Here is a 14,706-nt window from a genome sequence, read left to right on the forward strand (position 1 = left end):
TTTTTTTAAGGAAACCAAAAAAAACGAAAAAAAAACAAGGGAGCCCCGCCCCGCACCCAGGCCATCCCAAGGTCTCACGTGGGGGAGCGAGAAGGTGCGCACTGCCCTCTTTCACAGCGCGCAGGTCGCGGCATAGGAGGTCCGTCGTCACAACTGTCTCTGTCACCATAAAAGAAAGGAAGATCAATGCATGTAGGCCGTCACCAGGGCACAGAAAAATGCTCTCTTTGGGCTTTGCTATGAAGGCCTGTGGGTTGGAGGTTTTTTCTCTGATTTGTAAAATAATTAAATCTTTTTTAATGTACACCACGGAGAGGTGCATCACTATCATAGAAGAAGAGCATGGACATATGTTCAAAAAAGAAAAGAAAAGAAGAAGAGTGTGGACGGCCGATACAGCAACGCCCTTTAGCTTACAACTTGCCTTGAAGCAACTCTTCTGAATTTCTTTAGTGTTCCCCTGTCCCATAATACAATGCACATTTGTTTTCTCAAAAATCAATTTTGACAAACTTCACCATGTTTGTAAATAATTTATTTATATCTACAATATGAAAACATATTTTATGGTAAATCCAATAGTATTGATCTGCTATTCTAGATGTTCATATTTTTTTATATAATCTTGATCAAAAGTTTACCAAGTTCAACTTTGAAAAAATCAAGTATGCTATATATGGGACGGAGTGAATACACAATTTGGCAAAATGAGGGTTACCGTGGATTCATAGAATCATTAAAATCTTGTTAAAAAAACCTTTGAAAAGAAAATCTTGTAAAAAAAACAGGATAATTAAGATCTCCTAGAAAAGGACTTTTGGCATGAGGAGGCAAATCTCACCGACGCTGAAAATTTCTCCAGAGTCCTCTGTTAGAGGTCACGAAGCTTCAGGGAGGCATGTGTTCCTCCAAGCATCGGTGTATCCAACTTCCAAGTGATGAAGCAGAATTCGACGACTGAGTCCCATCGCCAATATTTCGAGACATCTCCAACTAATCGACCCTACGAGGCGACGGAGCAGAGGCGGTGCGGTCCCTTCCGGCCATCGATCCTCGGGGCGAGCACAGTGGGCATCTGCCTGTCCCACGCGCGCGTCCCGCCACAGTGCCGGCGTCCGCAGGCGGCTGCAGCAGCTCATGCACCAAGTCGGAGCATCATCACCCGCCGGAGATATGAGACCCAGGAAACCCGGCAAGACGGAGCAGGGATGCCGCCCAAGTTGCTAGACACTGGGTCGTCGTCGCGCTCCAGGTGTTCGATGGAATGTGCCTGGGCGACGGCTCCATCCTCCAGATGGGAGCAAAATATACACATCTGACATCTCATTTATTTTTTCCAAAACAAATGGTGCGTGAAATACAGGATTGACACTAGGAACTGTAATTCTAATTGGACTGTTTTATTACCAGTTTCAGGTGTCCTCAGTTGACCAAACTTTGGCCGCAAAAGAGATGGGGATCAAGGCCTACCACCAACGCTGCCTTGATTAACCTTAAGAAGCAGGTTCGTACAAGCTCATACTATGATTATGTTCCCTTACTTTACAATCATATACGAAAAGGAGAAAAGACGCATTAACCTTATACAAGTAGGTCCGTACAAGCTCATATGAATGAGATATATGATACACAAACACACTGACACACCCCAGGCCATAGATCATTTACTGGTAGAACGAAAACGATTGCAGTTCCAGCGTTTGGCCTGGAAAACCACTGACAACACAACTGCCACCGCAAATCCAACTCCAAAACCGGATCCCACAAGCACAAACAGCACTATGGTTCCAACACTGTCTTGTGAAGACACTGATGAGTCGAGGGTTCCCGTACCTGAACTGTTGCACTGTTTGGATAATGGCCTTCCAGAAAGCCCTTCATTGCCTTCGAACGAGCTGTTGGTGAATGACGAAAACTGCTGCCCTTCTGGTATCATTCCAGTCAAATTGTTAGAGGAGAGATTCAGCACTGCAAGATATGTTAGGCTGGTTAGATCCTGTGGGATCTCCCATGAGAGCTTGTTCCGAGAGAGGTCCAGTGACTCAAGCTGTACCAAGTCACCAAGCTGTGATGGGATTCTCCCCGTGAAGGCATTATTTGACATATTCAGGCCATGCAGAGCAATAAGCTTCCCAACTGAGTTTGGGACGGGGCCATCAAATGCGTTGTTTGAGAAATCAATCATCTTGAAAGTGGTCAGGATCTTGGTAAATGTAAGATCAACCCCTTTAAATGTGAGAATTTCCTGGTAGTACAATCCTCGAAGGCCAAGAGCATAGCCCTCACCAGTAGAGTTTACCATCATTGTCTCTAGCTTGTCAAACCATTTCAAACTTAAGCTCCCAGAAAAATTATTTGAGGTCAAATCAACAATTTGCAAACTCGAGAAATGCTTACTGGTTGCATCACTTTCAGCAGGGCCTCCTATTGAGCCATACAATTGATTGGATCTCAAGATAAGAATCCGAAGATTAGACATCTTACCCAACCAAGATGGAAAAGTATCAAGAATTTGATTTCTACCAATGTCAAGAACCTCTAAACTTCTGCAATTCGATAGTGATCTGGGTATTTTCCCTTCAACTCGGTTGCTGTTTAAATCTATTATCTGAAGCATACATCCTTCTACAATATTTCCAGGCAATTTCCCACGGAAATGATTGTCTGTCAACTTCAATATCGAGATGCTGCTACTTTGTATTAGACAGGACGGCACCCTGCCTCCAAAATTGTTATATGATAAGTCCAGGACCTCAAGTTCCTGTTGGGTACAAATCGACCTTGGTATGTGACCACTTAATTTATTCCTGGACAAATTAAGGTAGTACTCCCTCCGTCCGCGAATAAGTGTACATCTAGCTTTTGTTCTAAGTCAAAAATTTAAAATTTTGACCAACTTTATAGAAAATAGTAGTAACATATATGACGTCAAATTGATATATTATCAATGTACATTTCAAGACGAATCAAGTGATACTAATTTGGTGCCATAAATGCTTTTACTTTTTTCTAGAAAGGTGGTCAAAGTTTTAAAACTTTGACTTAAGACAAAACCTAGATGTACACTTATTCACGGACGGAGGGAGTAGGTCTTGTTTGGAAGGTATGTACCAAAGTCAGGTATAATATAAGAGAAATTATTGTTTGAGTAATCCAATAAAACTTGGGAGTTGCTAGCTGTGAGTGGTATAGGTACACTGCCATGAAGTTTATTGGAACTAAGATCGAGAATCTCTAAATTGTGCATAAGAACGACAGATGGAGAGTTCTCAAGGCCAGTGAACATATTGTGTGAGAGGTCCAACCCTATAGTATCCTTCCAGTTCACCCATATCCAACTTGGTATGACTCCATCTATTCTGTTGTTTGAGAGGTCCAAGTAAAGCATCTCATTTGCATACCTCAATGCAATTGGAATTTTTGTAAGGTTGCAACATGCTAGTTCTAGTTTTCTGATGTTATGGGGGTAAGAAAATGGATATCCATCCTCAACATCTATGACTGATAACATATTATTGGAGAGCGACAATGAATCCAGTGCCTTTAGCTTCCAAAGAAGGCTAAGTTCTACTGTGCCTTCGAAGTGATTCGAGTCAAGCAAGAGAACTTGAAGTCTCGAAAGTTCAAAGAATGATTTGGGTATATGACCTGCAAGGTTGTTATTGCTTAGGTCGATGTCGTGCAGGAAGGAAGATATTGGGTCTGGAATGTCTTCTAGAGTTCCACAAAGTTCATGTGATGATAGTACTACTTCTTGCAACGACGGAAGAGTGAACAGAGCCTTTGGGATTTTACCTGCATACAGATAGAGAACAATAATCAAAGGATAGTAAAAATGCCCAATAAATAGCGTAATAATGATGTGATATGAGAAGGGAAGGGGGCTGCCTTACCGCTCAGCCTATTATATGATAAGTCCAAAAATGTAAGCTTGGTTAAGTTTTCAATCCGCGATGGTATTGCCCCAGATAAACTGACATTACTGACAGCGTGTTTGGCAGCTTGAGGGATTGGGCATGGGAATTTACGAGGGGGAATTTGTGAAGAAATTAGACTTGGGAAGTAGATTATTAGTCCCATTCCCATGTTTGGTGTGTGGTAGTAATTATCGGTGGGAATTCTACAGGAAGTTACAGGACTGGGAATTGTTGATGATACGCGAGTTTGGATTAGAAAAGTGAGCGCTTCATCAACCGTTAAACAATAGGACGTGAGCGAACAGTTTTTCCATTTTACGTCAATTCTCACTCCCACGCTTAATTACCTGGTCCTCCCAGGGAAGAGATTGAAGGGAGTTGGACCTCTTAATTCCCCTTCCTCTTCCCATCCTAACTCCCATTTACCTGAGCCAATCAAAGGAATTTAACTCCCATGGACCTTAAACTCCCATTCCCCATCAACAACTCCCTCCAAACAAACACGCTGTGAGGTCTAATCTCATCAAATTCGTATAATTTGTGATCCACCAAGGAATTGGGCCAGAGAAATTATAATCTACCAGCATCAATTCCGTCAGATTCTGAAGTCTTCCATCCAAGAGAGTATTGGCTTCTCTATTCCTGACCCGTAGAGCAACAATGTATTTAGGGATGTAAGGTTAGCTACTATGGAAGAAGTAGTGGCTTGCTTGGGAGATCCTATGTTACTAAGGCCCAAGAATTTCAGTGACTTGAGATGGACAAAAGAGTCTGGTATGGCACCCAAAGTGTTTGTATACCTCAGGTCTAAAAATTCCAAACTATTTCCTGGTGGGAAATGTGGTAGTTGCACAGAAAGACGGGGGTTGTAGGCCATGTTAAGAAATCTCAGAGTTTTTAGCTGGAAAATATTTGTGGGAAATTGCCCTCCAAAATCATTATCCGAGAGATCAATGTCTCTTAAGAAAGAGAATTCTGCAAAGAATCCAGGAACCATGCCGGAAATTATGTTACTTGCAAGGTTGATTGTTGCTAGAAAACGGAGTCGGGAGAATGAATTGTGAATATGACCACTTACTCCACATTGAAGCAAACTAATATCCTGTAGTAGAGGAACGGAGTTTGCTAAAGCAACAGACCAGATTGATTCGCTACTTATGATGCCCACATTATCTAGATAGAGCTCTCAGATTGCTCATGTTTGCTATGAGAGTCTGAAGGCTTGGCTCTCGGAGGTATAATAAACTATTACCAGAGAAATCTAGCGTAAGCAATTTCACGAGGCAGGCAATTCCAATAGGTATCTGACCAGCCAATCCTGTACCAGACAACTCAAGACTGAGTAGCTCAGTCAGCCGCTCAAACCCGAAACTAGGAAGGATGGCTTGGTTAAAGTCGTTATCCGAGAGGCTGAGATTTCTGAGAGAGGTGAGGTGGAATAGTGCTGCGCTGAGACCATTGATGCTCCGCAGGTTACGATCACTGAGATCCAAAGTGATCACCTGACCAGAGGCCATGTCGCAACCAACACCCTCCCAGTGGCAACAATCTGTGCCATGCTGCCATGACGAGAGGTTGGGGTTGTGGAAGGCGTGCTTCAGCTGAAGGAGAGATGCAGCTTGGTCAGGGAGGCACTGGACTGTGATTCCATTGCCGCCTTTGGCAGTGATGTGGGTGGAGCAGTAGTATGTGAACAATAGCAGGATGAAGTGAAGCTGTGAGCGCCTGAGGTCCATCTTTCTACTGCTTTACAAACTTCAAGCTGGTGGCCAACGTAATATATAGTGCAGGACAGAGATAGAATCTCTCAACGATACAATTAGCTCGGTCGTAGAGCAGTACAAAGTTTACGTTCAGTGGCACAGTTTGTTAGTCCGAGATGAAAGCTTGTGCCGTGCCATTATGTGGCCAACGCTCTTTCCTTTGTAATACGGTAGCACCTTCGATGTGCACATGCGTAGTTGCTGTACTCTCAGCTGCATGTTTCGTCATCTTACAGAGACTTGGACTAATTCAAGGTTTATACCTCTCATGAGTCAAGGCCCGTGGAAAGCTACGACAGTTAATGTAGTGACTGTACTGTAGTGCCGTAGCGTGCCTCATGTGGCAAGAATCTGCTAAGTTGTTAGTTTGATAAGGAAGCTCTCGTTAAGAGCCCATTAGGTTACTAGAAATAGAGTACTATATAAGTTGAGCCAACGCTATGAAAGGCTGCACATATCAATTATAGCTGATTTTTTGGATGCTAAAGTAAGAAGAATATTAAGGTTTCTGTCTTAGCTTGACAGAAATACCCCAGGGAACATGTTCTGAAAATGTGGAGGTTACCCTTTTTTTTTAGAACGAAGGCTCGCAGAGAGCCCGGCTTTGAATTAACAAAGCCATCAACCGGCCAGGAAAAACAGACACACACAAACCCCACGACCAAACGATACAAGGGGACACTCTAGGAGGCTTACAACTCAACGGGTCGCACAAGCACAAAAAGAATACAGGAAAACATAGCTCGAAGCTTGTCCAAGCCGAAGACTACAGCCAAACAGCCAACTAGGGATGAGGCACACACGAGCACGACGAGGACCTGCTTGCAACAGAGAGTGGTGAGAGAGCCCGACCAACACCCAAGTAGAAGCCACCACACATCCGCCGTCTCTCACGCCGCAGAGGGACCCTTCCCTCTCGCCATGGCTCGCAAGGCGCCGTACCCGGCGGACTTGAGAGACGCTCACCCTAGAGCAGGGGACGTGTCAGCTTCAGGACCTGGAGCAGCCGCAGCACTTCACCACTAGAACATTCGAGCACTCCGCGACTGCCGCCTCGCCACAACCTAGAACGCCTGAGAGCTGCAGGAAAACCACCAGGTGCAGCTACTGAAGAAGGCAGCAGAGGCATCAAGAGAACCGACAGGCCACCGAGAAGCATTGCCAGGCAGCCGAACGCCTACAGCCATGCCGAACCTAGTGACACCGCCGTCACCGGACCACCCAAGCTCCGACCTAGAAACCCTCACCTGAACGCAACCCTCCCCAGGCGGCGCCCCCAAGGAAGAACACGACGCACAGCGCGCCATCACCGCCCAATCCAAGCCGGATTTTGGGCTTTCACCCGGGAGGAGGAACAGGGGTGGAAAGGGGAAGGGCCTCTGCAGCACCTCCAAGGAGGAGACGGCGTCGGGGACGTCGCTGCTGCCAGGCCGGCCACGCCGGCCAACGGTTTCCCGCGGCCCAAAACCAGACCACCAGTCACCCACCCACATCATACCGGCGCTCGGAGGGAGGCAGGCGAGAAGCGGCGGGGACGAGGAAGACAGGGGAAAGGAGCCACCCTCAGATCTGACGAGGAGGGGAGACCTCCGCGCCGCCGCCGCCACCCGCCGACACCTCACCACCCGCGTGGTCGAGGCCGCCGGCCAGAGCACCCCCGCGGACGACGCTGGCCGAGAAAGCGCCGCCGCCTCGCCAAGAAGGGCCGCCGCCCCAGATCCGAGGTCCTCCTCGAGGAAAGGAGCGACCGAGGCCTCGCCGCCACCTTCACGGGCGGCCGCACGCGCGGATCCGGCGGCTAACTCAGGTGGCGGCGAGGGAGGGAGGGGAGAGGGAGCGGCGGCGCGACGGGGAAACCCTAGTCGCCGCCCGAGTCGCCCGAAGCGGACGACGCGGGGGCCGTGGGTGGGGTGTGTGGGGGGGGGGGGGGGGGGGGGGGAGGAGAATACAGCAAAAGCTGTAAGTGGAGGTTACCCTTGCTCCGTAAGATAATGGGTCTCTTGAGGTAGTTTATGTGTCAGTTTGCTCCAGGAAGACAGAGCCTTGATTCTACCTGCGGAGCTGGTGTATTTGAGGATCTGGGGATGAATGAGGCCTCCTTGTTCCATAGTACTCTAATCAAGGTACAAAGCCATCACCTAGCTGCTCGAGTGAGCAGATTATAATTTGCTTGTGCAGTCAAAATGGTTGGCGCGAAAAAGGGTGCCTAAAATGCAAGGCGGAGAAGAACTGTTCCCTTCCTGGCAACTGGAATGTGATAACAGTATGTTTGCAGACGAGCAAATGATGAAGACTTTATTATTGTACTACTACTATTACTACCGCATGCCATGCTTTTCCCACGGACTTGGTCGGATTTTCTTTCTCCATTGAAGAAGGTGCGATGGTCCAAATCGATGAACGTCAAGTGCAGACTGCAGTACACAGTTTCTGTTGTTGTCAATGGACTGTTTCAGCGCTCCGAGTGTACTGTTGCCCGGAGTGCCGTGTGCTTGAGTGTACTATTTGTAACTTGGGAGCCTTGATGTCGATCGATATCGTCGGCATGAAGCAGGGAGTGCATACAGGACAAGAAAGATGTGAGATATGAGGGCCGAGGAGTACTCTCGAAACTATCATCTGGGCGTTTTGCCATTGTCGTGACCATGCGACCCCGGGATTCCTGTACTGCGGTACAAGAAAGCTTCATTGCGGTCGACGCACTCGGACGTACATATCTTTTTTTGTACGCATGCAGACGAAGGGGTTTATGTAACAGCACGAAACATGTACTGACTGAGACAGACCAGCTGCCTGCCGTGCAGGGAAGGGCTTGGAAGTTGTAACGCAGACCAATCGTACATATATACCTGATGCAACCGCACACACATATCTTCTCACGTACACTTCACGGCCGACCAATTGTCGAGTGCTATACACATAACGAGCACACTATCTCCCTCGCAGCCGATCCTTGGCTTGATCGCCGTTGCTCCTGATGATTCCACCACAGCAGACGCTCAAAAGCAAACCTGAGCGTGTACTGCCCTGTCGATCTGCTTAGGGAGATAGACATCAGAGACAGCCCAGGTCGCTAAAGCCTAAAACCAACTCCCTTCACTATTTTTTGACAGCCCAATTATATTTGAACATATATAGTACTCCCTCTGTAAACTAATATAAGAGCGTTTAGATCACTACTTTAGTATTCTAAACGCTTTTATATTAGTTTACAGAGAGAGTAGTAAATAATGAAGAAAGTTGCTAGTTTCAACCAAAATAAAACGAGTTTCTTAAAGTTTATTATACTCTCCTGGTTATCTGACAAGTAGGGCTCATGAAAAATCGGCATCAGAAATAATTAACACACTGGATAGCATGTAAAGTTCGCAATACTTGCAATCCGGTTCAGCCAAATCAACCAGACAACATATTAAGCTGTCTCAGGTAAGTACAACATATATACACAGGACATTTCTCTTTTTGGGAAGAAATATTCAATACAATAATACATATTATGTGCAATAGGATCACATACGGATTGATCAGTGCTTGCAGTCTCATCCTTCTTGGTGGCAGAACAATCGTAACATGCATGACAATGCGAAGCCCACTCCAAACCCGAGGCCAACAAAAGCAAACAGGAGGATGATACCAAGTTTGTCCTGCCACAAACTGTTGGATTCAGGAGGAGCCACTGCATTTGAACCTGGAGATCCACATTGTTTGGAGAGTGGAAGTCCACAGAGGCCACCATTCCCTTTTAATGAGCTGTTAGAAAATGTCAAGAACTGGTTCCCATGCGGAATTCTTCCGGACAAGTTGTTGTATGAAAGATTCAACCATTCAAGAGAGGTAAGAGAGGCTAACTCTTTTGGTATCTTCCCTGAGATCCGGTTCCAAGATAGTTCCAATGACTCTAGCTGAGACAAGTTTCCAAAATCGGACGGAATTTCCCCTGTAAAGTTGTTATGTGACATGTTAAGTCCATGCAGTGAAACAAGCCTTCCAATTGACTCCGGAACAGGACCATAAAATGAGTTGTTTGAGAAATCAATCACTTTGAAAGTGGTAAGGATTTTGCTGAAAGTAAGGCCAAACCCTTTAAATGTGACGGTGACAATATCTCGATAAAATCCATTTGGCAAGTTTGTTTGATGCCCTATAACTTGTCCCTCGTCATTGACATCTGTCATCATTGCTTTCAGTTCATTAAACCATCCTGTTGGAAGATATCCAGAAAAATTGTTGGAGGACAAATCAAGTATTTGCAAACATGAGAAATGATTTCTGCTATGATTATCACCTTTATTATCTCTTATTGTGCCATTGAATTGGTTTGATCTTAAGACAAGAACTTGGAGCTGTGGAAGAACACCTAACCATGATGGAAAAGAATCGGCCATTTGATTGTTACCAACATCAATGAGCTCTAGGTCACGACAATTTGATAGTGATCTAGGTAGTTTACCTTCAATTTGATTTCCATTCAAATCTAGTGTTTCAAATTTATCCTTCTCTAATATTTTCAGGCAATATCCCATGGAAATGATTTTCTGTCAACTTCAGTACCCTTAAGTCTCCATTTTCTACTAGACATGATGGGACCGATCCACTTAAATTATTGTAAGATAAGTCCATGATAATCAGCTTGCTTGCACTGAAAGCTATTGATGAAGCGTCTCAACTCCCTTCAGGGAGCCCGCATGTATATATATTAGATGGCGAGACAACCCTCTCGAGGGGATATACATGTTCGGTTGAGGAGATTACAGAGAGAGAGATTTAGGGAATAGAGATAGATACTTAAACATACTTAAACAGAAAAAATCTACCCCAATGTGTGGCGCCCAAGGAACTAGTCCGGCCCACACAATATTACATGGTTAACACACTTCCTTAATCTAAACTTTGCAAGTTGAGATTACATCTAAACTCCTCAAAAGGTTTCGTAGCCAAGGCTTTTGTGAATCCATCTGCAACTTGATCTCTTGAATGCACAAAACGAATGTCCAGTTCGTTGTTCGCAACTCTTTCTCTGACAAAGTGATAGTCTATCTCAATGTGTTTGGTTCTGGCATGAAAGACAAGATTTGCAGCTAGATATGTGGCACCCAGATTATCACACCAAAGACAAGGAGTTTGTGTATGATGAAAACCAAGCTCCTTGAGAATAGCCTTAACCCAAATGATCTCAGCTGTAGCATTTTCCAATGCCTTATATTCTGCCTCAGTACTTGACCTGGAAACTGTAGCTTGTTTCTTTGCACACCACGAGACTAAATTAGGACCAAAGAAAACTGCAAAACCTCCAATTAGGGCTGCAAACGATTCTAGGTCGAGCGAGTTGGAGTTGGCTCAGCTCAACTCATATGAAAATTCGAGCGAGCTCAAACTGAGTGAAGCTCATGATCGAGCTGTGGAACATGACTCGTGCTCAGATTGTAACGATCTCGAGTCGATCTCGAGCTAGTTTCGAGCTAAATGAGATGATAAAAAATATGAATCTATGGATGAAAAACTAAAAAATTAAGGTGAATATGCCGGGAACCTTTGCCAAAAATATAGGTTATTTAACACATAGTCGACCACGTGCCATAATTAGGCCTAAATCTTCTTTGCACATAGTTAAGTTTCCATGTTCGTTGGTAAATAAAATGAAGAAAAATTATGGACAACATAGATGGTAATAAATTATCGTATTTCCATTTAATATAAGGCATGATCATTTAACATAATGATATTTTGTCGAGCTATCGAGCTAAAATCGAGCGAGCCAACATTGGCTCAAGATCGGCTCGTTTCTCGATCGAGCTACATAAAGTGTTCAAACTCAGCTTGTTTCTTTTTGAGTCGATCTCGAGTCGAGTCAAAAAACGAGTCGATCTCGAGCGGCTCACGAGCCTCGAACTTTTCTTGCAGCCCTACCTCCAATTGATCTTCTGTCATCCAAACAACCTGCCCAGTCAGAATCAGAAAAAGCACTCACAAGAGTAGATGAAGATTTACTGAAGGTCAATCCAACACTCAGAGTATGTTTCACATATCTTAATATGCGTTTTGCAGCAGTCCAGTGCGCAGTAGTAGGGGCATGAAGAAACTGATAAACTTTATTTACTGAAAAAGAGATGTCAGGTCTAGTAAGAGTCAAATACTGCAGTGCTCCTACCAAACTTCTGTACTTGGTGCCATCCTCCTGACCCAGAAGTTCTCCTTCACTAAGAGAGAGTTTTTCTGAACTGGACAAAGGTGTTGGTGAGGGTTTACAATTCTGCAACCCAACTCTCTGCAAAAGATCAGTTGCATATTTTTCCTGAGAAAGATGAAGACCACCTTCTCTGTTTTTCTTAACCTCAATACCAAGGAAGAAATGCAAGTCCCCCAAGTCCTTGAGAGCAAATTCTGAGTTCAGATCTGACAAAAGAGCAGTCACTGCTTCATTGGAGGAACTTGTAACAATGATGTCATCAACATAAATAAGCACAAAGATGGATATATGTGACTTGTGATATATAAACAATGAGGTGTCAGACTTTGAAGAAACAAAACCAAGTTGCTGCAACTTTGTACTTAGACGAGAGTACCATGCTCTAGGGGCTTGTTTCAGCCCATAAAGTGACTTATCAAGTCTGCACACATGATACGGTGTATTCTTATCTTCAAACCCAGGAGGTTGCTTCATATATACTTCCTCTTCCAGAACACCATGAAGAAACGCATTCTGCACATCTAGCTGTCTGAGGCTCCATCCTTTATACACAGCAATAGACAACACAAGACGAATAGTAGCAGCTTTAACAACTGGACTGAAAGTATCCTCGTAGTCTATGCCATACCTTTGCTTGAAGCCCTTGGCAACAACTCTAGCCTTATACCGATCAATGGAGCCATCCGACCTTCTTTTTATTCTAAAGACCCACTTGCAATCAATCACATTTTTACCTTGTCGTGAAGGAACCAAATGCCAGGTGCCATTTTTCTGAAGAGCCTGAAACTCATCATCCACAGCTACCTTCCACTTGGGATCAGCAAGAGCCTCATGATGTGTGCGGGGTTCACCTGTGGATGCAGCCAAGCCATATTTAACTTTATAATTAACGGGTTGAATAACACCTGCGCGGAGACGTGTACGTGGCACCGTAGCAGTTGGCTGCACAGCGGACTGCATAGAGGATCCACCAGCCATAGCAGACGGAATATCAGCGCTTGGAGCTGATCCAAAGGTAGTAGCAGCCTCGTCTGTTGTGTCCCCCTGTCCCGCCGGATCGTCTGTGGCCGTTCGCTCCACAGAGGAGGAGAAGGGAGCCACAGAGGATCCCACCAGATCCAGCTTGAGGCGCGTGCTGTCGCCCGCAGCCGATACAGGCGACCGAGTGGGGCCCCGCCTGGCGTAGACTCGGGGCTCAGGAGCGAAGCGCGCTGGTCCCGCGGTAGGAGTGGCCCACGTGGCCACTGTCGGGTCGGAGTCCGCGCGATCGGTTGCAGACGTGGGGCGCGAGTGCGCCTGGTGGGACGGAGATCCCCGAGCTGATTCTGGTGACGCTGGCGGGTGCAGAGGCGCCGATCCCGAGGCAGAGTGCCTCTGAATTTCCGTGACAGGTACAAAACAGCTGGGAGCGCCATTTTCAACTGTTTTTGTACCATTTTGTGCCCAGTTTTCAGCAGCATGATCACCTGTATCAGCAGACTCATATGCAGAATTAGAAGCGTTAGTCATAATTGGATCAACACAATCATCAACACCCACAGGAGCAACACCGGAGAGATGTGGAGGAAGGAGAAGAATCTCCTTGCGAAGAAGGGCACCGGCATTGGGATGTAGTTTTTCAAAAGGAAACTGAGTTTCATCAAAGACAACATCCCGAGAAATATAGACACGGCCAGTGGAGACATCTAGGCACTTGACACCCTTATGTTGAGCACTATAGCCGAGGAAGACACATTGTTGGGAGCGAAATGAAAGTTTGCGAGTGTTGTAGGGACGAAGATTAGGCCAACATGCACACCCAAAAACACAAAGAGTAGTATAATCAGGTGTGACATGGAGAAGACATTCAGTAGGAGTTTCATGAGCAATAGTACGACTAGGCCACATGTTAATAAGATGAACGACGGTAAGGAAAGCTTCGTCCCAAAATTTCAATGGCATAGAGGCTGCAGCTAAAAGAGCTAGGCCTACCTCAACAATGTGTCTATGTTTCCGTTCTGCGGAACCATTTTGTTGATGAGCATGGAGACATGATACATGATACATGATGAGAGATGCCGATCTTTTGAAAAAAAAGAATTGAGTTTCTCATATTCCCCACCCCAATCCGATTGCATGGCAATGATTTTACTATCAAACTTGCGTTCAACGAAAGCTTGGAAATTGTGAAAGACTTGAAAAACATCCGAACGTTTTTTAAAAAGATATATCCAAGTGTACTTGCTATAGTCATCAATAAAAACTCACATAATAAGAGTGTCTACCGACCGAAGTGGGTGCAGGACCCCATACATCAGAAAAAAGCTGGAGAGGTTTGGTAGAAACACTAGTGGAAACATGATATGGTAATTGATGACTTTTTGCTTTCTGACATGAGTCACAAATTATTTGTGACGCCCCCGATTTGACCGTACACTAATCATGCACGCAAATGTGTACGACCACGATCAGGGACTCACGGGAAGATATCACAACACATCTCTAAAACGTAAATAAGTCATACAAGCATTATAATACAAGCCAGGGGCCTCGAGGGCTCGAATACAAGTGCTCGATCATAGACGAGTCAGCGGAAGCAACAATATCTGAGTACAGACATAAGTTAAACAAGTTTGCCTTAAGAAGGCTAGCACAAAAGTAGCAACGATCGAAAAGGCAAGGCCTCCTGCCTGGGACCTCCTAACTACTCCTGGTCGTCGTCAGCGGCCTGCACGTAGTAGTAGGCACCTCCAGTGTCGTAGGTGTCGTCGTCGACGGTGGCGTCTGGCTCCTGAACTCCAACATCTGATTGCGACAATCCGATATAGAAAGGGGAAAAGAGGGAGAAAAGCAACCGTGA

At 45.4% G+C, this 14,706-nt stretch overlaps 1 protein-coding gene and 1 pseudogene across 1 annotated transcript; both read right to left on the minus strand.

The window, feature by feature from the left end:
- Positions 1 to 1,660: 1,660 nt before the first annotated feature.
- LOC109769527 (uncharacterized) lies at positions 1,661 to 5,653 on the minus strand (annotated as a pseudogene).
- Positions 5,654 to 9,219: 3,566 nt separating this feature from the next.
- LOC109769530 (receptor like protein 27-like) lies at positions 9,220 to 10,294 on the minus strand. Its single transcript, XM_020328264.3, has one exon. It carries the CDS (start codon positions 10,201 to 10,203, stop codon positions 9,220 to 9,222), a length of 984 nt encoding a protein of 327 aa, XP_020183853.2. The 5' UTR covers positions 10,204 to 10,294.
- Positions 10,295 to 14,706: the final 4,412 nt, after the last annotated feature.

Source organism: Aegilops tauschii, chromosome 3 (genome assembly GCF_002575655.3).
Source record: "Aegilops tauschii subsp. strangulata cultivar AL8/78 chromosome 3, Aet v6.0, whole genome shotgun sequence".
Classification (NCBI taxonomy): Eukaryota; Viridiplantae; Streptophyta; class Magnoliopsida; order Poales; family Poaceae; genus Aegilops; species Aegilops tauschii.